Below are 27,439 nucleotides of genomic sequence, written 5' to 3' on the forward strand. Positions count from 1 at the left end.
AAAATAAAAATGAAAAAAGGGCAGAAATGCAGATACTAACATAAAGAGACTGCAATCTTGTAGATTTGTGATTTTAAAATAATAACATACAGATATAGCGGGCGTTATAACCCCCGGTTTTAGGAGTTAATGCACAAAATAACACAATAAATATTGCGTTACCATTATTGTCAATGGCTCTGTGTGGAATGTTATTGTAAAGATTGTGTCACAATTTCCTTTTGTAATAATGGAAGTTCAGGGGGCGAACAAAATCCGAGCCTCCCCCCCTACCCCCCCCCCCCCCCAAAATCCTGCAGTCTGATGGGGGCATGAGATGGGGGATTGAGAGAATGGGGTCATAAGGCGGGGGGCAGAGAGACTCAGGCATGAGATGGGGGGCTGAGACTCGGACATGAGATGGGGGGCTGAGAGAATTCGGGCATGAGATGGGGGGCTGAGAGAATGGGGGCATCAGATGGGCTGAGGGAATGGGGGCTGATTTTCTGATATCATATACAGTATATATGGATATTTATACATCTATATTACTATTAGAGCTGGGCACAAAAGTTCAATTTTTTTTAAAAATGAGTTTTTTCTCCATAACTTTTTACAAATGCAAAATACAACGCTGACAAAAACGAAATACCAGTTAAAGTGCCCAACCTCAACCCTACACTTATCGCTAACTGGTCTCCCAGCAGAGGTTGATATGACAGAGTAGAGAAGCTAATTATTAAGGAATGGTGTGTATCCAAAGCGAACCTACCCTGTAACCCACGTCCTCCATGAGAATGGATGAATCTACAACACAACCAGCTTGCCAGAGGGTCTCCTTAATGCTGCATCCATAGAAAAATACATTCTTCCTCTGAGAATGACCATGGTAATCACAGAAAACCTGCAATTGAAGATGAAAATTAAGTCCTGATAAAATGATACATTAGTTTTCCTCTAAAGTAAATCTATAGTAACATGCATTTTTATATAGAATATTACAACTCTCCATTTAGACCATTATAGCATTTTCTAAATGAAAGTACACAGACTGCTCTTTTCTAACTATTACTTTGACACTTCTTTCTTTCTTTATTCCTTTACACACATCATGTTTCTATGTCCTCCAGAACTCATGTAATATATCACAGCTTAAGGGCAGAGGTTTCTAGCTGCAGGCATGAACGGCTGGGCTTCCCTGATAGACAGTTAAGGCCGTGGCTCTTACTCTATTAAAAAAAAAAAAAACAACAAAACATAGAACTAATGGAGTTATTTTTTCTATTGAAGAACAAACAAGATGAAATAGTCATAACTGAAAGCAGTAATGGCTATAAATTCACATCAGTTCCACATGGGTGTATAAACTGAGCAAACATTATCCCTAACTTCCTTTTCTATGTTTCAGGGGCTGTTCTGCATCTTTTCTCCGGTGGTCCCAAGACAAGCCATACAATGGTGTTTACACGTACAGTAGCTGCCAACATAGCTAATATCTTTGCTTATGATGAAATTCATTGGAGAATGTTTGACTTGCTCTGGTCAAGGACAAAAAAACTAAGGAATGTGTAGTCACGCTTCTCCGCAAATGACACCACAAAAGGACGGAATAATCTCGGCAGTTGGAAGTTCTCAATAAACAGAATTTGTTTATTCTTCCTTTTATGTCCTCGTTTTGTTAGAATTCATACTCATATGTTCAGCTCTTAAGAAATACAGGTATGAGTAAATTGACATTAAATCCAGGGTGCTGAATTCCAGTCCTCATGAGCTACCAACAGGTCAGGTTTTTCAGGATATCCCTGCTTCAGCACAGGTGGTGCAGTCAAAGACAGAACCACCTGTGCTGAAGCAGGGATATCCTGAAAACCTGACCTGTTGGGGCCCTTATATAGTTACATAGTTACATAGTAGATGATGCTGAAAAGACAGACGTCTATCAGTTTCAACCTATGCTAAATTTAGACGACAGATACTTTATCCTATATTTGTACTTACAGTATATTCATCCAGAGGAAGGCAAACACAAAACAAAACCCAGTAAAATATTATCTACTGATATCTCATAAGGGGAAAATGTAATTCATTCCTGACACAAAATATCGGCAATCACATTACTCCTTGGATCAACATCCTTCCCATGTTTACTTATTTGGTATATCCCTGTATACCTTGCCTTTCTAAAAAAGATGTCCAACCTTATATATATATACTGTAGATATAGATATTGTGACAAATGGCTTACTCCGGGGCTCCGCCGTCTGTCCGGGACTGTTAGAACACGGTCTTTTAGGGTAGGTTAAATGATGAGACGTCACGTACTGTTCCTTTAAACAGGCTATGCCTGGTTTATTCAGTCCCAGGCACTGAGACTGCCACAGTTTAAACAGAAAACAAAGCCAAACAAAAAGCTGCTCGTCTGAGCGATAACTTAAACTTAGATGTCCCTGACTCAGAGTTGGAAGTGGCTTGTCCACTTCCACCAACAAAATAAGTACCTTTGCAGTCTTTAGACAAACTAACAGAATGAATGAAGCGATTTGGGAAAGAGGCTTTCTCACCCCTCTGCAGTTCAGCAGCCTTCCAGGCTCTTGGGCGGGGCCCAGAGGAAACAGGAAACAGGTCTTATATACCTGAACTCTAATCAGCATGACAGGTGACAGAAAACAGGCAGCAGACAAACTGTGGAATGGAGTGCCTGTACCACGAGGCTGCCCTGTTCAGCTTAGACAGGACAGGAACTGTTCAGTATCCTGGGAGCCCTGTATATGGAGTTTATTACCAACCCCTGGTTTCTGTCACATATCCTCCCCCCCAGCTCAGACCTCGAGGGGTGAGCGACCATGGATATTAGGGAGTGCATCCTTGACAACCCGTCGGCATTGCCATGTTTGTGCCCCGACCTGTGTTCCACAGAAAATTTAAAGGGCTGTAGGCTTAGGAACCACCTGGTCACCCTAGTGTTCTTCTCCCTATTTTGACACATCCAGGTAAGGGGTGCATGATCTGTGACCAATCGGAACTTTCTCCCCAACAGATAATACTTGAGTGTCTCTACAGCCCACTTTATTGCGAGACACTCTTTCTCGACTATGGAGTAATTTTTCTCCTGGGGATTTAGTTTCCTACTTAAATAAATGATGGGGTGCTCCTCCCCTTGAGACTCCTGGGAGAGTACCGCCCCCAGCCCTACCTCAGATGCGTCGGTTTGGACTACGAACTCTTTGGAGAAGTCAGGTGTGACCAACACTGGTTGGGCACAGAGAGCTTCTTTCAGGCTTCTAAAGGCCTGTTCGGCTTCGGGGGACCACTTTACCATTAGCGGTCCTCTTGCTTTTGTGAGGTCGGTTAGTGGGGTTGCCTTAGTTGCAAAATTGGGAATAAACCTCCTATAGTAGCCAATTAACCCCAAAAAGGTCCTTACTTGTTTTTTTGTGACTGGCCTTGGCCAATTTTGTATCGCCTCTACTTTGAGTGTTTGTGGTTTGAGTAACCCTCTACCAATAGAATACCCCAGATACTTGGCCTCCTCCAGACCAATAGTGCATTTAGCGGGGTTAGCAGTTAGTCCAGCAGACCGAACTGCGTCGAGCACAGCTTGGACCTTTGGAAGGTGGGACTGCCAATCTTCACTATGGATTACCACATCATCCAGGTAGGCGGCAGCGTACCGAACATGTGGTTTTAAAATTTTATCCATCATTCTTTGGAATGTGGCGGGAGCTCCATGTAAGCCAAAAGGCAGCACCTTATATTGAAAGAGGCCGTCTGGGGTTGAGAAGGCTGTTTTTTCTTTTGCCCTTTCTGTGAGGGGAACCTGCCAGTACCCTTTTGTTAGGTCTAGGGTTGTGAGATATCGGGCTTTGCCCAGTCTCTCTACAAGTTCATCCACCCTGGGCATAGGATAAGTATCAAATTTTGACACCGCGTTTAGTTTCCGGTAGTCATTACAAAACCTTGTTGTACCGTCTGGCTTTGGGACTAAAACTATAGGGCTGTTCCACCCACTTTGGGATTCCTCAATTACGCCTAGTTTTAGCATTTTTTTAACCTCTAAACTTATAGCCTCTCTCTTGGCCTCTGGGATTCGGTACGGTTTAAGGTTAACTCGGACCCCCGGTTCAGAGACTATGTCATGTTTAATTACGTTAGTTTTACCTGGCTGTGTAGAGAAGATTTCTTTGTTCCTTCTCACTAAACTCTGGACCTCTCGTTTCTGATGCACGGACAGTGTTTCAGCTATGCTAACCTCTGGGTCAGTTTCTTGATTCTCTGACGGACCTGGGGGTACTAGGGTTAACAAGACCTCTCTATCTTTCCAGGGCTTGAGTAGGTTTATATGGTAAATTTGCTCAGGTTTCCTCCTACCTAGCTGCCTTACCCTATAATTTACTTCTCCCACTCTTTCCAAGACCTCATATGGCCCATGCCATTTAGCAAGGAATTTACTCTCCACGGTGGGAACCAGAACTAGTACCCTATCACCTGGAAAAAAAATTCTGACCCTAGCACCCTTATTATACGTATTCCTTTGTGCTTCTTGAGCTTTCTCCATGTGTTCCCTCACTATGGGTAGGACTGCAGCAATGCGGTCCTGCATTTGGGCAACATGCTCTATTACACTTCTGTAAGGGGTAACCTCGTGTTCCCAAGTTTCTTTGGCTATATCCAGTAAGCCCCTTGGATGTCGGCCATACAATAGTTCAAACGGGGAGAAGCCTGTGGATGACTGGGGAACTTCCCTAATGGCAAATAACAGGTATGGTAACAAACAGTCCCAGTTTTTCCCATCCTTATCGACCGCCCGGCGTAACATGCTCTTTAAGGTTTTATTGAACCTTTCCACTAAACCATCTGTTTGTGGATGATAGACTGAGGTTCTGAGATGCTTGATTTTTAGGAGTTTACATAGCTCTTTTGTTACTTGGGACATAAATGGTGTTCCCTGGTCAGATAAGATCTCTTTAGGAATTCCGACCCGGGAAAACAGAAGTACTAACTCTTTTGCTATGTTTTTAGCAGAGGTGCTACGTAGGGGAACTGCCTCCGGATATCGGGTAGCATAATCTAATATTACCAATATATGCTGATGTCCCCTAGCAGACTTTATTAGGGGTCCTACTAGATCCATAGCAATCCGGTCAAATGGTACCTCTATTATGGGAAGGGGTACCAATGGGCTGCGGTATGCCTTGAACGGGGCGGTGATCTGACATTCTGGGCATGAGGAACAATAGTTTGTAATTTCTGCCAGAACCCCAGGCCAATAAAAGCTTCGGAGAACCTTTTCTTTTGTCTTTTCCACCCCTAGGTGTCCCCCCAATGGATGACTATGTGCGAGGTGTAATACTACGTTACGGAATGTCCGTGGTACCAACAATTGTTTAGTTGTAACTGATTTTCTTTTATCAACCCGATATACTAGGTCGTTCTCTACCTCGAAGTAGGGGTAAGCAAGTGACCTATCTGGTTGGCCATGAGTACTATTCTGGTCCCGTATATTTCCCCTTGCTACCGCTAATGTGGGGTCCTCCCACTGGGCCTTCTTAAAACTCCCAGGACTGACCTCTAGGTCAGCGAGGGTCTTATCCTGTACTGGGGTGGTAAGTGCCTGATCAACATCTTGATTTGGGGTATTCCCTACCAAAGTAGTGATGGGGAAGGGAATTTCACAGCACTCCTCCTTTTCCCCTTTCTTATTTGGGCCCTCGTCAACCTCCATTTCTGAAAAAGGGAAAGGATTTGTTTCTTCTAACACTTCGTTATGGTCTGCTATTGAACTCTGGGCGCTATTCTGAGCTGGGGACCACATTTTTAGAAAATGGGGAAAGTCGGTCCCTATTAACACATCATGTGCCAGTTTGGGTACAACACCCACCTTGAAATCTAAAGAACCAAATTCTGTTTAAAAAAAAACATCAACAGTGGAATATTCATGATTATCCCCATGTATACAACAAATTGCCACTCTTTGTGAACTGTTTACCTGTTTCTTCTTAATGGGCAATAGGTATTCGGACACTAGTGTGACCATACTCCCAGAGTCAAGAAGTGCCCGAACCCTCTTACCATTAACCTTTACAAATGCCCACAGATGGTTATTCAAGGGGTCCTCTGGGCTAGGGCCCATACATTGGGACAACAGCGAATAAGGTTCCACGCTGTTGCATTGCATGGGCTCATCATTTAGTGGGCAGATTTTTTCTGTGTGGCCCCTCTCATGACAATTTACACATTTAGGTACATAGTCTGTGTCCCACTTAGAGCCTTTTCCCGGCTCCCCATGTTGGCTATTGCCCTTAGTGTGCGAACCACTGTTGCTGGTGCTGCGTGAAGGTGGTCGCCGCTCTTCAGCTCCCCTTAACCCCGGTACCCTTTTACCGTCTCTGGAAGAGTCCTGGAACCTCGGGTAGTGGGGTTGCTCCACGACTGTTGGTTGCGGGTGCTCTCCTGCTGCATTGTACCTTTCTACGAGGGCCACAAGCTCATCCGCATTGTGGGGGTCACTCCGACTGACCCAATGGCGTAAGGCAGAGGGAAGTTTCCTCAAGAACTGGTCCATGACCAACCGTTCCACGATGTGGCTTGCTGAGTTGATCTCGGGTTGTAGCCACTTCCGGGCGAGGTGGATGAGGTCATACATCTGGCTTCGGGTGGCTTTATCCATCGTGAAGGACCATGCGTGAAACCTTTGGGCGCGAACAGCCGTGGTTACGCCGAGGCGGGCGAGGATCTCGAACTTCAATTTTGCATAGACGTTAGCTTCGGCTGGCTCTAGATCAAAGTAAGCCTTCTGGGGTTCGCCGCTTAGGAAGGGTGCGATTAGACCAGCCCACTCAGCTTCTGGCCATCCCTCTCTCTGTGCCGTGCGTTCAAACGTGAGAAGATAGGCTTCCACATCATCCGAGGGTCCCATCTTCTGAAGGTAGTGGCTTGCCCTGGTCATTTTCGGAACTGGGGCTGCCGCTGCCAGTGGAAGGTTACTGATAGTCTCCCTCAGGATCTCGAGTTCCTGCTGTAAGCCCTGAGCGAACCGCTGTTGCTCCTCTTTCAGCAAGCGGTTTGTCTCTTGCTGGTTTGCATTCGCCTGTTGCAGGGCTTCATTCGCGTCTCTCTGGACAGCGACATTGCGTACCAGCGCACTCACCACGTCTTCCATCTTGTTTGGAGAGAGAGAAAAAAAACCTTTTTTTTTTTTTTTTTTTTCTTTAAAGTTCTTTAACCCCCAGACCTTTTAGTGTTCTGCCCGCATTCTCCACCATATGTGACAAATGGCTTACTCCGGGGCTCCGCCGTCTGTCCGGGACTGTTAGAACACGGTCTTTTAGGGTAGGTTAAATGATGAGACGTCACGTACTGTTCCTTTAAACAGGCTATGCCTGGTTTATTCAGTCCCAGGCACTGAGACTGCCACAGTTTAAACAGAAAACAAAGCCAAACAAAAAGCTGCTCGTCTGAGCGATAACTTAAACTTAGATGTCCCTGACTCAGAGTTGGAAGTGGCTTGTCCACTTCCACCAACAAAATAAGTACCTTTGCAGTCTTTAGACAAACTAACAGAATGAATGAAGCGATTTGGGAAAGAGGCTTTCTCACCCCTCTGCAGTTCAGCAGCCTTCCAGGCTCTTGGGCGGGGCCCAGAGGAAACAGGAAACAGGTCTTATATACCTGAACTCTAATCAGCATGACAGGTGACAGAAAACAGGCAGCAGACAAACTGTGGAATGGAGTGCCTGTACCACGAGGCTGCCCTGTTCAGCTTAGACAGGACAGAAACTGTTCAGTATCCTGGGAGCCCTGTATATGGAGTTTATTACCAACCCCTGGTTTCTGTCACAATATATATATTGTATCTGCCATCACAGTCTGTATGGGTAATGAATTCCACATTGTAACTGCCCTTACTGTAAAGAACCCTTTCCTTTGTTGCTGGTAAAATCTCTTTTCCTCCAAACTTAAAGGCTGACCCCGTGTCGTTCCTTGCTCACTGTATAGTTGACAGGATATTATTTTACTCTCTGTTTAGATAGTGTAGCCCCGGTAAGAAATGGGGGCTATATATCTTTCTCCTACTGGTGTAAGTCCTGTTAAGGGAAGGTCGCCAGTAGTTAACATGGGTTTTCCCCCCCGCTTCAAGCCCTGCCTTGAGTGATGGAGGCAGGCCCCTGACTCTGTGTGCAGGCCTGAGACAGAGGGGAGGGCCTGCTGACATCATGAGGGGTGGGGCTGTCTAAACTTAGTTCTGCCTGTTCCTGTAAGTGACAAGTAGTTCTGTCCTGTCCTGTCCTGGGAGCTGAGGAGTGAAGTGTCTGATCTGAGAAGCCATGCTTAGAGGGATAACTGAGTTTGGAGGAGATACTCAGGCCCACCCTGAGTAGAGCAGATAGAACTAGAGGCGGTGGACCAATGCCCCTCACCCTGCTCAGGGGGTGAGGGGGGGGGGGAGATCTAGCCTCACCTAGAGGGTATACCCTTGGGGTGGGAGCAAGGGGTATTGAAGCCCCGTACAGCCCATCCTGCAGGGGTACAGCCTGGAGGAAAGGAGAGGAGGAAAAGACCTGTATACATTTGGAAGCACTGCTGTATATGAACTGCGGTGTAGGATCTGCTGTGTGCTGCTACCAAAGGAATAAAGAGACATTGCTGCTTTTAACAAAGAACTGACTGAGACTGGAATCTCTCTTCCCTGAGTGGGAATTCTCTGTAAGGGTTCCACCCCATATCCCTGGGGCTTATAGAGATGGAGGCGCAGCACCGTTGCTAGAGAAGATGAAGGCATATACCCCAGAAGCCTGTCCCTGTTATCCCCGATACCACCGCGGGAGACTCAGGCCCTCCTGTTCCTCACAGGTATGCACCACCAATATACACGTAGCCAGCCCTCACTACACCCTAGAGGTCCAGTCTGCGACCGGGGGGGGAGGGACATGGGTTACAATAGCAAAACATTAACTCTCAAAGCAATAAGTAATGCTAGAATTCTATTACTATGTATTATTTATTATTCTGTCTTTAGAACAGTGTTTACCAAAGTACTTATCTATGTACCAAGGAAACATAATTTAAACAATCATACAAATGGGTATGGAAATTAGACATATAACACTGGGAACAGATATCAATTGAGTGAGTTTGATGATGAATGTGCACAATGAGTCAGCAAGAGAGGACAAAATATATGAGAGATTGGAACAGCTTTAAGTTAACAGAATGCAATAATGTTATAATTAAAAAGGTAGTTGCTAGGAGTTGGTGTGCGCTGACCCTTAGTTCTCCTAATGTTCCTTATAGTTGATCGCTCCTGCAGCTTGTCAGTTCTCCCGTGATCAGCGGGCTCAATAACACTAGAGCAAAAAAGCGAGAGAACTATCAATAAAAATATTTAGTACTTTATGTAAAAAATGTACATTATAAAAACGTACATATCACAAGTTACAATCGGCTCTGATCTCACCCTTAACAGGCTCCAGCTGTTTAGTCAGTCAAGCCAGGTCCCAGCTGATGAAAAAAGGGAGGAATTGTCTCCCATGCACCCAGAGGGAGAGAGGGGATGGGGAGATGGGGGGAGGGGCGGAGGCGTAAGAGGGGGCTTAGGCGGTAGCAAAGGCCTAGGGGACCGAGCAGGGAGAAAGTCCTGTCAGGACAGCCGCCACTGCAGCCAAACTGCCGATCGGCAGTTTGGCTGCAGTTGCGGCTGTCCTGACAGGACTTTCTCCCTGCTCGGTCCCCTAGACCTTTGCTACCGCTTAAGCCCCTCCTACACCTCCCCCACCTCCATCACCTCCCCCACCTCCATCCCCTCTCCCTCTTGGTGCATGGGAGACAATTCCCCCCTCCTTCCATCGGCTGGGACCAGGCTTGACGGACTAAACAACTGGCGCCTGTTAAGGGTGAGATCAGAGACGATTGTAACTTGTGATATGTACGTTTTTATCATGTAAATTTTTTACATAAAGTACTAAATATTTTTGTTGATAGTTCTCTCCTTGAGCTTCCCTTTTTTGCTCTAGTCATAATTTAAAAGGACAAAAATGTGAAAGCTTGTTTGCGCATTTATATTCATCGGTCCCAGAAAATGGAGGTATAATCAAGACCCCATCAGATGCGAACCTTTTAAAGTCAGATCTGGAAGAGAGATTTATCAATCAGAAGATTTCTGTACCCATGTTCTCACATTGAGACGGTGTATTGACGACCTGGTTTATATTTCCTTAGGTAGCGAGGAAGGCCTAAGAACGTTTCAAGCAAGTCTCAATAATATACAGTACATAGGACGATAACATTTACTTCACAACAAAGTTACAAGAACATTCATTTTCTAGATGTTCGTGCTCAACTTGCAGAAGGGCGATAGAGAACTGATTTGTATAAGAAGCCAATGCACTGAAACACATCTACACGCTCACAGTTTCCATCCAGCGGGCCTCCAACGAGTCAGCTGTTGGGACTGCGTCGAATAACAGATTATAGAATTTTTGAAACACGTGCTAGAGAAATGATGGCTACGTTTGGGAAGAGTGTATGTGATGGAGATCCCCAGAGACAGTCTATTATAACGGTCTAGAATGGGGGGCGGGGGGATTGGCAGGGTAAATGTTTTCCAATGATGTTGACGGTTTCGGTATATTTTAAGATATGAGAATTGCTGAAAACTTTAAAGAACCCCCGATAATGGCAGATCTGCCACAGATTAAATGGGCCCCGTCCTGGCTGCCCAAAATGAAAGGGATGTTCCTCTGTGGGAGAGGTGTACAGTGTAATAACGAGATAGGTGGAGATGTATTCTCTCACCCCAGGATGCGGAAACTTGAAACTGCCAGGCAGCATTTGTAATTTACATAATTAAATGCCCTTGTGGATTCCTTTATGTAGGCGAGACCACCAGGCCATTCAGTAAAATGGTAAGTGAACACAAGAGTAGAGTAAGGAATAAGGCTGCGGCCTGGTGTCTGCACTGCACGCGCGCGCCTGCCCAGCTAGCGGTGCATGCAGCTGAGATCCACGGTCTGCGGTGAGCTGCAGGGGGAAAGATGGGGGATAGGGGGGGGGGGGTTGGGATGATGGGGGCATGGTGGGGGGGCACAGCCATGATGTCACCCAACAGGTTCGCCCTCATTGGCTGAACCACCGGGGGCGGGGCCAGCGCTCCGTCGCAAGTTGTGAGCACAGATTTCCTGTCTTCGGAGAAATCTGTTTGCACAACGTGGCGGGCAATGTAGGTAGGGCGTGGCGGAGGCGTGGCAGTGAGCGGTTCGCCCTCATTGGCTTAACTGCTCACGTGCCGCTAACATCACACGCCAATCGCTGAAGAAGTAAAAAAATCCTTTGACTTCCAGTGGTCGCGACCGTGTGAAGTCAGCTGTCGTGGTCCCGCCCACTATGGGCACCCGCGACAGCGCTGCGCAACGTCGCAGTCAGTACTATAAACGCAGCCTATAAAAATGATTTTCAGCAGATGAGTCCATAGTGTTCATAATGCTAGTGGTTGTTAAAGTTTACTGAAAATATAAAAAGAAAAGAATGTATTGATGGTGATTATGATCTTTTGGAACAAGCCCCTGATATTGTGAATACTACGTACTGCAGATATAAGTCCATAATATAACTTGGGCGGTGTCTATGCACTCTGCAAATTGTTTCCATATCTATAATGGTTTGGGAATAGGTTCTGTGTTAGTGTTCTCTTTAGTATTGCCACGTGCTACCGACGCTGACTCTATTACATCACTGGTGACGCCGGCGCATACACGTGACATGGGAGTGGCCGCCCCAGGGCAGTGTGGGAAGATGGCAGGCAGCCAGGAGGGCTATTTAAAGACAGCAGCGTTAGGCCTCTTCATATCTCCTCTTGACAAAGGGCACCATTAACCCCACTGGGGGAAGGAAGGAAAACGTACTTTAATGTATCATTCATTTTTCATATATTCTGTCTGTCTACATCAAGGGTCTCAAACTCAGTCCTCAAGGGCCATCAACAGGCCAGGTTTTAGGGATATCCCTGCTTCAGCACAGGTGGCTCAATCAGTGGCTCGGTCGAAGACCGAGCCACTGATTAAGCCACCTGTGCTGAAGCAGGGATATCCATTTAACCTGGCCTGTTGGTGGCGCTTGAGGACTGAGGTTGAGACCCCTGGTCTACACGGTGCAGAAGTGTATATACACAGTGTGAGCTGTTATTTATGGAGGTCGGCTACATACCCAAAGCCTCTGCAATACCATTGTCTTTTAACCGACAGCTTTACAGTCCTGCGAGCGATGGAATATCAGGCACATGGAAGCAACACAAATCAAAAGATTATCAGTAAACAGCGAAGATCTACAGGATCTAAAAAAATCTTCTCTCAAGAGTCCCAACAAGCATACTTGGGATTGCGTGTGAGCTAAAATCAATGGCCTTCTCACAGACGGAGAGAAATCAGTGTTACCAACATCTTGTCATGCATTAAAACGCATAAGGAGGGTGAGAAGGGGATCAATATTTTTTATACTAACTTGAGAATATTGATAATTTACCACGGACAAGAACTGTACAGCGCCAAATGCCTGTGAACAAATGGTGCGGAGTTTATCATGCACCAAGGTGCCTGCAGTGTTCCTAGCAGTTAATTCCTACCGTGCGCTTCCGATTTCTTAACTCACGTTGGTTCCATGTGTCTGCAAAAACTGAACGAAGCTTCACTCAATGAATGTATAATAAAAGCCAGACTAAACCGCCACTGCACTGCGTGAGAAGACTGTACGTAGAGAGGCAATCACAGCAGCACTTTCACAGCAATCAAATCTCTTTAAAGGGCAACAAAATATTAGGAACCATGAAGCTCATTTTGGTCTGTATATATATATTTATATATATATTTATATCACTTATGAGCACATTCACAGTGGATAGGTTTGCAACCCTGCTTTTCGCCATTATCCCCTAGCATACAGTGCTTCCACTGCAGCAAGGGATTCTGGGAAATGACAATGTGTTCACAAGTAATATTTTTATATGCTATACGGTGGAGGGTTGTTAGTCCCTTTTTCACCCACCATAACTTAAATAATATATATATGTATATACACAGAAACGTTGATTTTTTTTCTTTTTAGATGACAAAACATTACTGTAGAAATACACAACAAGGCGTCTGAAATGACTGATTAATAAGAACATACAACATAATGTTATATTAATATAATTTAAGAGGAACTATGTTTCAAACACTAACAATGAAACCTGAACAGAAAACTCACGAGAGGTGTTTTACCAACGCTGTTTATATAGTACAGTAGTCCTTTGATGTGATAAATCGTTGGCTGTAAAGTAGGCTTTGGTGAGGCCCAGTGTCTATTCAAATCTTCACCATTAAGGGAACACCTGTGACTAAAAAAACAAACAAAAGAAGACAGAGGAAAATGTTACCTAAACATATTAGGATAAATATTACATTTTTATATTGTGCCTACTATGAAGGTAGCAATATAGGCATATAGACAACCTACGTGAACCATTTATAAACATAACGTGAATGATGTACTGGCTGAAAGAGCTTACATTTAAAGTCCTTTGTACAGATGCAGCACAACGTCTTGCCACGTCTGTGTGTGTCTTGAATGTTTATTGTTGAAGGCGCAACAACATTTACAACACACAAAGGGGCCCAGATCCCAGAGGTCTGATAACTCGGGGCTCTTAATGTACGGTTACCAAAATCACTAACGGACGTTACCTACCCTGGGGTAAACGCCAATCCACAACGCTAATTATATGCAAGTTATATGCAAAACCACACCCGTTCGTTATCTCATTAGCACAGGCTTATCAACATGTCACGTTCCAGGGCCTCGCTTGAGATAACATGAGTACCTAAAGATTGCGTTCAAGTCTGAAGGGTGCTAAAGGTTTGAGGTATTGACATAGAAATGTCTAGAGCTTTCCAGTATATGGGACACACGAACCTATGTTCCCACTCTTGATAGTTATTCTTCAGTTTGTTGGGACTAGTGCAAAGGTTCTCTCCCTACTTGTGCCGGATCACATTCACAATCTCTTCTGTCAACGCTACCAGCTCCATATACTCCGATTGTTAATGGTCTAAATAATCCAGGTCTACTTGCTCTCACCTTCATCATTACTTCTAATGTTCGCTTTAACAAAGAGAAGAAAACCTACATACTGCTCCTCTCTGTGACCGGGTCATTTAAACAACAAAGCAGGAGGTTACCGGAACCCCAGAATGGGGCCTGTAATTTTGGAAGCAGGGGGTCCCGAGGCTGAAATTAATGCAATTCAGCTTCGGAGACCCCCTGCTTCAATACTGTGTTATTAAAATAAAAGCTGTGTAAAAAAAAACACATTGATTGTATTTTATTTCATTATGTATTTTTTTTTTAGGTTGCCCTAAAAAACTGCAAATGTGATTATCTGGGTATATATAAGCACAGTGACAAGCAGTGCATTTTTTGGCAAATGTTGGCTTTTATTTAAATGTCATGTATTTTATTTGGTGCTGGATTTTTTTGGGTTGTCAATGATTAAGGGGTTGCAGGTCAGTAGTTAGTTTTTTTTTTTTACTGTCGGTGCCCACTGAAGAAGAGGAGGACGCATAGGAAGATGAGGAGGCTAGTGACGGCCATCATCCTGGCAGGGGTAAGTACAACTTTAATTTACACCCCAGTGTACATCTGCGTTGCCCCAAAGGCGGACAGCCTGATGGGGCTCCCCAAGAGCTGCTCCCCTCTGCACAGGTCCAGCGTGCTAAGGGTTAATATTTGCTTGTACTTTGTGGAACGTTAACCGCACCCACTGGAATGTTAATGAGCCAAGAGGACACAAATAACTTTTTGTTCACAGCTGCATTGAAAATCAACCACCCCAGTGTACATCTGCGTTGCCCCAAAGGCGGACAGCTAAAGGGTTTTAGCCGTTTGCTGATGTTTGGTGATATTAAAGTGATGTTAAAGCTGCAATATTTCATTCTGAAACTCACAAACCCTTTATCCGCTGTGCCCAATTTTCCAACTCTATCTGTCCATGAAATGTCTGTGAATTGACTGTTTAACCTCCTGTTCTTTTAATGTGACCATGTATTTTTATAACTCTGTGCTCAGGAAATACTTGAAAACGAGAGGTAGCTCTCACTGTATTACTTCCTTGTGACACATTTTTATAAATAAATAAAAATATACTGGCTGGGTAATGTTTTGGTTGTGTTTTATTTTTTAATGGGACAAATGTGCTATTATCCATTTCTTGATAATAGGGATTTTGCTGATTACTGTACTGTATGTGTTGGGGGGGGGGGGGGTGGGGGCTGTTCAATGTATAGTATTGGTGGTTGTATTGTAATATTTGTTGGGGGTAGAGGTGGGGGGTGAAAGGGGTAGTTGCCCCACCGGGGGGGGGGGTGGTTGGGCTTCTTTAGTGGGTAGTGGGAGGGATTATTCCTTTTATTACAATAGCGGTTACTACCGCTAGGGTAATGAAGGGGTTAACCCACCTGCAACCTTCCCGGTATGCCTAACCACCCACCCTGGGGCAACTACCCCCTTCACCAACTCCCTCTACCCACAATAAACCAGGTACTCTGGCTTAATCCCTTCATTTCCATAGCAGCTAGCTGCTAAGGTAACGAAGCTGCTTTTATTTCATTTTGATAAAACTGTATTGAAGCAGGGGGTCTCCGGAGCTGACCCGCATTAATTTCAGCCTCGGGGACCCCCTGCTTCCCAAGTTACAGGCCCCGGTATGGGACACCAGCATCTCCCTACTTTGTTTAAATGTCGCAGTCACGTGGACCGTGACGCAGGACAATTTAAACATAACAGGGCCTGTAACTCAGGAAGCAGGGGGTTCCCGGACCTGAAATTAATTCGGTTCAGCACCGGAGACCCCCTGCTGTGCTATTAAATACTGTGCTATTAGAATAAAAGCGATCGCCTGTTAGAGGCGCGGAAGTAGAGTGACTGATTCTGTATCACTCTTAGTGCGCGTCTCATTCAGACAGGAGCTGCCCGGTAGGATTCACACAGCGCGAGTCCCGTTCAGATACAGGGACACACGCTGTGTTAATCTCGATGGGCACCTATGTCTCCATACTGAGACCACGAGAACAGGTGGACTAAATATGGTGCCACGGCGGATTTAGGGGTGGCAGTGCGACCGACCATAGTGCCGCATCTATATGTTATAATGCTACACAAATTGTTACAGTGGCCGTGTGTATTGTTACTATTGGGAGCCGTACAGTATTGATATATCTTTAATAAAAAAATTCAAAGGCCAATACAATTTGGTTGGAAATGAAAAGATCTGTCAAAATAACACCAAGCAAAAAAGTCAGGCCCTCAGGGATGGCAGAAATATTAGCATTTAAGCATCTTATGATGAGTTCACATCCCTTCCCCAGAAGGATATCGTACATGAGAAGATTGATACATTCTTGTTAGTGTGGAAAATACATCTGGCTAATAGAGGATTTTCCTTTTCAGTGTTTGTGTTCACCGGATCTTCAGAATAAAATTGAAGTGAAATGACATTGGACCCATTTGGTTTAAGAAGCTGCCCTCAAAGTTTACACAATTAAACATGTGTCAAAATATCCTTCTGCCCTGTTAGGGCTGCTTTACAGACCCTTCTGCACCAAAAGGGTCTTCATATATGTAAAAAGGACCAACTACAGTATTTATAAATAGCATAATGTTTTAGCTAAGTTGCATAGTAAAAGAAACGTTCACAATGCACTATAAATACCATATATCTCACTAGTTTTAATTCGTACTGTACATACACCCAGGCCTATATGTGCTGTTACATACACTTTGTATATATGGTAGCTGCCCTACCGAAGCCACATCCACAGGGGAATAAATAACTGAAACTGTACAGAGACGCCATGTAAGGGTTATAAAGAAAATTTAAGGCCATAGCTGGGAGAATAAAATTATTTTGAAATCCCCTGTCCATTACAGTTAAATGTCGAGACAGGGCCCATCATAACTAGTGACTGATGCTTGACGTGATAATGTTGCCTTGGGCACAGTTAGTCATAAACTCTAAAGGGATGCAGCACATTTGATGTTTATAGAGCATCACCGTTCACTGTGTATTGTAACAACAGAAGGCTGTGTTGAAAAAGGAGATTAATATCTATAGATATCTAAAAACGGCAGGAAAGGAAATAGCCCCATCCTCTAACAGCAGCCCGTGATTGTATGAACGAACATCAATACTGTATGGCATTATAGAAACACCATGCTGGATTTTAAATAGCAGAATGTTCTGGTAATTTTTCACCAATTTTGGGCAACATTTGGAATAAACAAACCAGAATGCAGGTAAAACCAGGACTGCATAATGATGGCTATTACAATCTGGTTATAGGAGCAACAAAGGAGGGAGAGGGAGTATAACCAGATTAAGCAAAGACGGATGGGTCACCGAGCTGGTCCTTTCTTCCATGCAGTAACATAGGAGGGAGAGGGCGGGGGGGGGGGGGTATGATACCTTTTATTGGACCAACAAGTATTTAATATTTTACAAGCTTCCCAACCTCTCAGGGACCTTCATCGGGAAACCCTGACCCTGAGAGATTGGGAAGCTTGTAACACATCAACTACTTGTTGGTCCAATAAAAGTATCATATCCCCCCCCCCCTCCCTCCTTTGTTATATTGTTATATGGAAGAAAGAACAAACGCGCCCCCCTCACCCCCAGCCCTTTTTTTGCTTTATCTGGTTATAGTGAAAGGGAAATTCCATTATTAGTTCATCTTGCAACGAGAATACTAGTTAAAAAAATTAAACGGACTCCCTTAATAGCTATAAATTCTGCCACTCACTGTCCTGCCAAGCAGGATTTGAAATGACGCTAAAGCTTCTCATCATTAGTGAAAATATAACTTAAAAAGACAAGGTCACACTCATTTGAAACAAATCACTGGATGGCAGTGTCACTCATTTCTGGAACCAATGTCCATGAATCGGGAATTGGGGCAATAGAATATACTTTCCGGTTGTAATGATCTTATGGAAATTAGCAACTGGGAGGTTGCTCTATAAACTAATGAAAGCAGATATACAGTATTAATTGGTGTATTGCTAATGGTTAGACATTATTTGACCTGTTGGTAACATTGGAATTAGTTTTGGAGTTGTTTGAAAATGACTTTGTTGTGAGTATTTCATTGCATTCCATGAATTTGTCAGAAGGTACACTGTGGTTTGGTTAACTGGCATAAATACAGTGTCCGCCGTATACTGCTGCACACAACCACAGTGTTCCCTCCGCAGCTTAAGGAAACATGTATATATCAGTTGTAATTGTAAGTAAAACAAGATCACAACAAGCGCTCGTCTTCATATTTGAGACTGTAGGGAACATCTTTTGAGTGTGGGCTTTAGGTAGTCATTAAGATAACTGTAAATTGAAATAAGAATGAGATCAGTTGGGGGTCACTTTGCCACATACTGCACAGATAAGGACATTGTGACTGTTTCTGGTTCCACATTCCCAAAACTATTTTAGTTAAAAACAAACTGTAAGAAGCAGAGAACACCACGGAACACCACGGAACATCACGGAACACAACATGAGTTGTGAGCAATAAGAGCACTTTTATCAAACCAGATATTCGTTATGGGGTAAGGAGTGATGAGGAGACCAGTGAAACATACTCAAGTACTGTACCTTGTTGTTATTAATAATAATAATAGCATGTTCTTGTCTAGCGCTGCTAGTTTTACATAGCGTTTTACAGGCACAGGTCCCTGCCCCGTGGAGCTTACAATCTATGTTTTTGGTGCCTGAGGCACAGGGAGATAAAGTGACTTGCCCAAGGTCAGAAAGAGCCGACACTGGGAATTGAACCAGGTTCCCCTAATACACACTCAGTGTCTTTACTCACTGAGCCACTACTTCTCCCAGATTAACTAAACCTATTGTCCTTATAATAGATCTTGGCATGAACATAATAAAGTATGGATAGAGTAGGAGGGATAGGATAGAAATGTACAAAACATAAGTGCATACGGCAGTATGGGAAGACGGTATTGTCTGCAGGTTACTTTCGCAGTATGTACATATCGAAATAATGTGTCAGCTCTGTCTGACTAAGAACATTACTTTATCTTACCATCAACGTTAAATATGATACATGACTATATTTTTGGATGCAAGTGTTAGATAACATTTTGATACTATACAGATATCTAGTGTGTGTATGTGATATCATGTACAGCACTAGAACACCTGTGTATGTGATATCATGTACAGCACAAGAACACGTGTGTGTATGTGATATCATGTACAGCACGAGGATACGTGTGTGTATGTGATATCATGTACAGCACGAGAACACGTGTGTGTATGTGATATCATGTACAGCACTAGAACACGTGTGTGTATGTGATATCATGTACAGCACTAGAACACGTGTGTGTATGTGATATCATGTACAGCACTAGAACACGCGTGTGGCATAGAAGAAAAAACATATTGGTAGAATATTATTATTAGAAAACGAATGATGTTCTGATATTAACATGTTTCAGGCAGTTATGTAAATGCCTCTTCTAAAGTATTGTTCACTGAAACACAGTAATAAGCGCACGTTACAGTTATTACTATTCAGCTAAAGATATTTTTCAAATGGATAGAACCAGAAAGTTCTTGTTGGGCTATGTCTTCTAAGCCGTCTTGTGCCCAAAGACACCTTCTGGTGCTGGCAGACACCGCAGCTCCCTGCAGGGAACCAGTACACTGTCCTATATCAGCCTTTATTATTTTATTCTATTAAACGATATTATTTTGTTTTTTATCTTATACTGAAGCATACATGATCACCATAATGGGACTGGTTCATTTCACCAGCATTGTACAGTTTGATGTGATACTTGCACACTCCGTATTCTGTAGCACTTACAGTGAATGGCCACCACATGGACCTTCGGAACCGCAGTTAGCCAAGTGTACAACTTGTCCAGGAGTGGTTATTGCACATATTAAGTGTGATGTGTGTGTCGCTCTCTCCTGGATGAGTTGTGTACAAACCACCTAGGAACAAAATACACACACACACAAAATATATTGCCAGATAAGCCAAGGGTCTGTGGTTCAGAAATAAGTAAAGTTAATAAGGTTTACAGAATGGATCTATTTTCCAGCCTACACCGGCAAGACATTTAGTACAGACTAATGAATCTAATTTGTCCTTATTGTTAACCCAACGTATCACTGTTTTAGCCTCCACAGACATCTTTAATAGTGATCAGTGTTACTTATTAGCTTAATGAGCCTTCGGCACTAACCTTCCACATGTGACTGATTTTGACAAGATGGGCATATTGGGCTGTGCAGCTTGTGTGAGATTTGTGGTGATGGTCTTTTTTTTCTGCTCCCTAACTCACTCCAGTCTTAGTAACGCACAGAAAAACTTTTGTTTTTGTGCAGTTATTTTAATATCATAAAACATTAGAAATAAAAAGTTTTTTTCACTTAAATTTCTGCAGTCAATGTTATGGATTGCGACTCAAAGGGCAATGTCCCAATGCAATTTTGGAGCAAAACTGCTGAAAATAGATAATGTTTAATGTTCTGTTTTTCAGCATCAATGTACAGTATCCAGCACCTTTCTCCAATTTCTGTTCTATATGCAGACTGCGGCTTGGAGAGTTTCAGAGGGAGGCGTTAGGGAGGCGTTACATGGGGCACAGGTTTTAGTGAGATCTACCATATCCAACTGGCTTTTAACATTCTGCACCAAATACAAGAAACAGTTTCTTACATTTGACACAGTTATGCTCCAAAAAAAGTCACAATGCATTAAAACACTATTTTGGCTCAACAAATGCATTAATACAAAAAAATAAATGAAGTATTTTAGGTAGCTATGAAGCCATCCACTGTCAGGGCGTGTAAACCCCAAACCCATGGGTCTGAAAACCAGGGTGCCAAGTCCATTTTCTAATGCACAAGATCACTATACACACAGGTTTTTTATTTTGTAAAACAAAACATTTTGCTTGACAAATCTCTGTGATCAATTTGGCCATTGACAGCTTTGGGAATTGATACCACCATAGATTAAATATTTAGTTATGTCAGCATTTGAGTTCCTCTGAAACCTAATTGTGATGTATTTTCTAAAACAGACTCAGAGTTACAGAAGCTCTCCCAATGCACACCATGATGGCAGAACGTCCTATGTGATTAAGTCAGTCACAGTGAACGTAACGCAGTACATTTTGTCTGTGGATAGCATCTGTTGCTTTCTTAATTCAAGATTAAAAGTTAAACTTGAGTAAAAAAAAAAAAAATCCACAGTGAAATAAAATCGAAGATATGCAAATGTGTGTGTCTGCTGTAATGCTCAGCATTTTATATTTGCGGATGTTTAATGTTTAATGTGTAATACATTGAAGGGAAAGGGACACATGATGTTACTCATAGCTCAACAAATTTATTTCTACACATAAATAAGATAACAAATGGTAAAGAGAGGGGTTTTATCATCCTCAGTTCCACTGAATTAGTATCTGGCAACTTCGATATACTTTATCATTCCCATCTTTGTACAGCGGTGCACGATTTAGCTTGAACCCGTCCAACTATTGCAGCTAATGCAGTATGCAGTGTTTAGACAGGAGACTGTATAAAGCCATCTGGAATGGATGAAGGGCTGAGTAGAAGGTCTTTGTATTTTGTTTTATAAGAACCAATTAAGCGAACTCTTCTTGTTGCAAAGTTCTAGTAGATGAATACATTCTTGAGAACCGGAGATTTGCGAAATGTTGTAACATCGTTTAACATAATTCTTTATATCTAGGAGTTTTTATTCTGATCCGATAAGTTTATTGGGTATAGTTATAATAAGCTCAGTTGAGCTTTTTTTCTGGACTTTTAATTCAACATTAGATACTTCCGATAGATGCTGTTTGATCGCATTGCGATTAGGATGCCTGGACGCTGAGACCGCGCAGTTTATCCCTCTGTGACCGGAGCTGTGATTGGTTGGAGTTTGTGACGCGGTACACGTCACTCTGTGGTTCCGACGGTCGACGCGCGGAGTTCCCTCCCTCTGCTGTGCTGATTGGAGGTTTAGACGCGCAGTATCCAAGAGCCGTAACTGCTGGAGAACGCGGATCTCCATCGATATTCCTCCACTCACTCCTCCAGTTCTGGCCATTCCGTTCGTTGGAGAAGCAGAGAAGTGAGGGTGAAGAACTTCGGCATCCGTGGCCATATCGTGGCCTGTGAAGGAACACGTGGTGCCTTCTGTGGACCCTATGCAGCAGCCGTGGGAGCGCATTATCCATTACTGGTTTTATTCCTACACACCTATATAGTTTTTCTATTCTGTACCTGTATGTATTACCTTCCATATATACATTATATTGTTACTTACTACACTATGAGGGTCGTGTGCTTTCTTCCTTTTCTCTTTATCTAGCTGGCGTTATCCTGACCCCAGCCTTTCCAGTACAGCTGCAGACCCTCTACTTACAAAGAGAAGTTTATTGTTATATTTCCACTGCGGTGTTATTTGTTTATATCACATACACGGTATATTACTCACTAATATATGTCAAACTTCGGCTGCTTATCTGTGGTTTCATATCGTTTTAACATTGTTTTCACTATAGGTCCAACATGACCATTTAGTCATAATTCATAATGAATTTTTAGACATTTTTGATGCGCTTGGACATATTTTCTATATAATTCTTTATACTGTATATGTAAAACCATTTACCGAACTTTAAAAACTCACGAGTCTCGTCTTCATGTTCAAACCACATTTAGGAAGATCGTGGAATCGTCCATCTTTGTGGTTTTGAATTGGTAACGTAACCATTGTACTCCTTTTGGTACATGTTGTATTAGCCATTTATCCAGACAGTCTATTGTTAATTCCACACACTTCAGTCAGCAGTTATAAACATTACAAAGATTGCTGGGCCGTTACGGACTTGAGGCCGTTACAGGCTCAGTTAGCCGAGTCATTTTCCAATCCAAAGTGTAATTTCTTGAAGCCAAAAGCAAAGTACATTTTTTAGCAGCATGTGACAAATCGTGCTGGGCGAAGATTAGAAACCAAAAAGAGACTTGTGAGGTCCTGAATGCAACAAATACAAACTATCAAGATATTTTTCTGTCATTCTTAAACAAGGTGCACACATTCACATTTCAAGCTCCTTGAACCAGCACCTTGGCAGTGTCCATCGCTATTTAAGAAATTGATTTGCCATTTCCAAAGTCTGTTGGCATAAATGTGCATTACACATATCAGGATTAAAGTCTATATTGGTAAGGAGTGCTGTATATAAAAATATATTTTTGTTCCAGTCCTTGCTCCCACTTTCTAAAAACACACTGCACGTCCCTCCACACTGCCCATCCCTCCACACTGCCCATCCCTCCACACTGCCAGTCCTGCCACACGGCCCATCTCATCACACTGCCCACCCCACCACACTGCCCACCCCACCACACTGCCCACCCCACCACACTACCCATCCCTCCAAACTGCCCATCCCATTACACTGCCCGTCCCACCACACTGCCCGTCCCACCACACTGCCCGTCCCACCACACTGCCCGTCCCACCACACTGCCCGTCCCACCACACTTCCCATCCCATCCCATCCCACTGCCCGTCCCATCACACTGCCCGTCCCATCACACTGCCCGTCCCACCACACTGCCCGTCCCACCACACTGCCCATCCCACCACACTGCCCGTCCCACCACACTACCACCACACTGCCCGTCCCACCACACTGCCCGTCCCAGCACACTGCCCGTCCCATCACACTGCCCGTCCCACCACACTGCCTGTCCCACCACACTGCCCGTCCCACCACACTGCCCGTCCCACCACACTGCCCGTCCCACCACACTGCCCGTCCCACCACACTGCCCGTCCCACCACACTGCCCGTCCCAGCACACTGCCCGTCCCATCACACTGCCCGTCCCACCACACTGCCCGTCCCACCACACTGCCTGTCCCACCACACTGCCGTCCCATCAAACTGCCTGTCCCACCACACTGCCGTCCCATCAAACTGCCTGTCCCACCCCACTGCCGTCCCACCACACTGCCCGTCCCACCACACTGCCCGTCCCACCACACTGCCCGTCCCATCACACTGCCCGTCCCACCACACTGCCCATCCCACCACACTGCCCGTCCCACCACACTGCTCGTCCCACCACACTGCCCGTCCCACCACACTTCCCGTCCCACCACACTGCCCGTCCCACCACACTGCCTGTCCCACCACACTGCCGTCCCATCAAACTGCCTGTCCCACCACACTGCCGTCCCATCAAACTGCCTGTCCCACCACACTGCCGTCCCATCAAACTGCCCGTCCCACCACACTGCTCGTCCCACCACACTGCCCGTCCCACCACACTTCCCGTCCCACCACACTGCCCGTCCCACCACACTGCCTGTCCCACCACACTGCCGTCCCATCAAACTGCCTGTCCCACCACACTGCCGTCCCATCAAACTGCCTGTCCCACCCCACTGCCGTCCCACCACACTGCCCGTCCCACCACACTGCCCGTCCCACCACACTGCCCGTCCCACCACACTTCCCGTCCCACCACACTGCCCGTCCCACCACACTGCCCGTCCCACCACACTGCCCGTCCCATCACACTGCCCGTCCCACCACACTGCCCATCCCACCACACTGCCCGTCCCACCACACTGCTCGTCCCACCACACTGCCCGTCCCACCACACTTCCCGTCCCACCACACTGCCCGTCCCACCACACTGCCTGTCCCACCACACTGCCGTCCCATCAAACTGCCTGTCCCACCACACTGCCGTCCCATCAAACTGCCTGTCCCACCACACTGCCGTCCCATCAAACTGCCCGTCCCACCACACTGCTCGTCCCACCACACTGCCCGTCCCACCACACTTCCCGTCCCACCACACTGCCCGTCCCACCACACTGCCTGTCCCACCACACTGCCGTCCCATCAAACTGCCTGTCCCACCACACTGCCGTCCCATCAAACTGCCTGTCCCACCCCACTGCCGTCCCACCACACTGCCCGTCCCACCACACTGCCCGTCCCACCACACTTCCCGTCCCACCACACTGCCCATCTTATCATTTTAATATAAACAGTTAGCTATAGTTATTTCCTGAACAAACAAAATGCATCCCTTAACGGTTTGATTACCGTGTAAGCCACGAGACCAAAACGCTTTAGGGCATATATATCTTCATGCAAGGCAGAACTTAATAACAAGGTGAATCACTTGTTTGCCATATTGCACACCAAATTTAACCCTTACATGGCTTCACGATGACAAGGGGGATAGATTTAAAAACATGTTTAAGGAAGTCAATTAATCATTTTAGCTGCGTTTTCTGTCAGTTTCTGCACCATTTTACGCCAATTGGGCGTAATATGCGTGACGCGTGTGGATCATCTAAAATCCCACACAAGACTTGTGGATCAATTGTATTCCTGTTGAGAAGGTCATATTATAACAGAATAGATTTCATCTCTGTGCGGAGTTTGTGGGGTCTTTGCTAAATGTCATGCCACAAAAGGCATTCTGTCTGCACTCGGTATAGAATACAGATCTGATTATGCTCTATTGTCATGTAAGAAGATTCCTACGATTACTACATTTGTAAGGCTCAGAGCAAGGTGAGAAAGATCTGAGCAAGGTGAGAAAGATCTGAGCAAGGTGAGAAAGATCTGAGCAAGGTGAGAAAGATCTGAGCAAGGTGAGAAAGATCTGAGCAAGGGGCAGTCTATTCTGAAATTACTTAAGCCTCTTCAAATGCAAACTGTTCCATTCCTCTGTCATTTTCAAGGGCAGTAGGTCTTCTTTGCATTTTTATTTTGGCTGTAGATGCAGTTGGTTTTTTTCCCTGTTCTTCCGATGTATTAAAAGGCAGCCAAGATGATAGATAACAGATGTTCTTTGACAGATTGTGTCATTTATCACAGAACAGCCTCAATCCTACTAACCGCTCTTTCTCCATATGTCACTGTCGGTTTCTGGACCGCCCCAATGCATCAATTCTTTTTTTTTTAATACAGCAGACTATAATTTTTAAGTTACAGCTCGTTTGAGTTTCTCAAATGCTGAGTTCCCGTTTTTTTAAATGTCTATCACATTAAATTAACCCAACTGTGACGTAAAGGGAGGGAAACCATTTAAAAATTATAAGGAGTTCAAGCACACTGAAAAAAAGAATAGATTTATGGATGAAAGGCGACATTCTAGACACTTCATTTTACACAATGATAGTAAAAAGGGACGTCTGGGAGATGGATGACCAAACACATGTGTCTCTTACCCCATAGAATTCGTAGCCCTGCGTTCTGTCTAATAAAAATGTCATTACAGTAATGACACCTCGTCCCATGTACATAACATTTTACTTTTACCATTTTCTAGACAGCAGGAAAAACATTTTTATTTCAGTAAACACCACCGTAATTAATGTTTTGTACTTTTAATTATTTATTTGTATTGAAATCAACATGTGATTGGTGCAAACCTTATCTTGGTAGTCACACAATCTGAGTAATACCAATACAATAGGGTTTGAAAGCCTTCTGTTGATCTACTGATTGATTTACAGTAAAAGTGATATTTTTCTTTGGTATTGTAATTCTGGACCAAAATTAGATGAATATAATTGTAACCCCCCTTCCCCGGCTATGAATGGTGTCACCTCAGGTTAGTCCATAAAGTAAATTCTCGGTCTCTCAGCCATATAGATGTTACGTGGGTAAGAGCCATATAGAAATGGGCGCCAGTGAAATAGACATACTAGCTGCAGACTAGATACATAGAAACTCTGTACTCTATACAGTCCTTACATTGAGGACCCCAGTCAGAACTCTGAAGAACCTGCTTCCAGAACAAAGGGTAGAGCCATATATATACCCTTTGTACTTTCTATAGTGACATCACTGGTTACAGAGTAGGGGGAGGGGCGAAGCCCGAGTGATCCCACTCAGTTAACTCCTTAAGTCAGGGGTGCACAACTCCTGTCCTAAAGGGTCGCAAACTGCCCAGATATTAAGGCAATCCCTACTTTAGCACAGATGGCTCAATCAGTGGCTCAGTTATTTTGATTGAGACACCTGTGCTGAAGCAGGGATATCCTTAAAACATGACCTGTGTGTGGCCCTTGAGCACTGGAGTTGTGCATCCCTGACTTAAGCCATTAACCCCTTATAGAAACAGTACCCATCCAAGTGGGGGCTAAATTATTATTTACCTTTTTTTCCAATCGTTTTATGTAACGTTATATGCTTTAGGGGAATATTGACCTTGATTACCTTTTGTAGACTAACTTCTCTTATGCCAGATACCAAAAATGTCAGTTCTGCCACGGTATGTCCCAAACTAAAATAGAGCTTAAAGCTTAAAAAAAGAAAATATAATTAAACAGCATTTTAATTTTTTTTTAGGGTCGCTC

General features: G+C 44.3%; 1 protein-coding gene across 1 annotated transcript in view; it reads right to left on the reverse strand.

Moving 5' to 3' along the window:
- Positions 1-27,439, reverse strand: part of AGBL1 (AGBL carboxypeptidase 1) — a 256,469-nt gene that overhangs the window by 140,060 nt on the left and 88,970 nt on the right. Inside the window, 2 exon segments of the mRNA XM_075575203.1 lie at positions 752-883; positions 13,216-13,345. Of these exon segments, the coding sequence (XP_075431318.1) occupies positions 752-883; positions 13,216-13,345 (262 nt within the window).

Source organism: Ascaphus truei, chromosome 18, assembly GCF_040206685.1.
Source record: "Ascaphus truei isolate aAscTru1 chromosome 18, aAscTru1.hap1, whole genome shotgun sequence".
Lineage (NCBI taxonomy): Eukaryota > Metazoa > Chordata > Amphibia > Anura > Ascaphidae > Ascaphus > Ascaphus truei.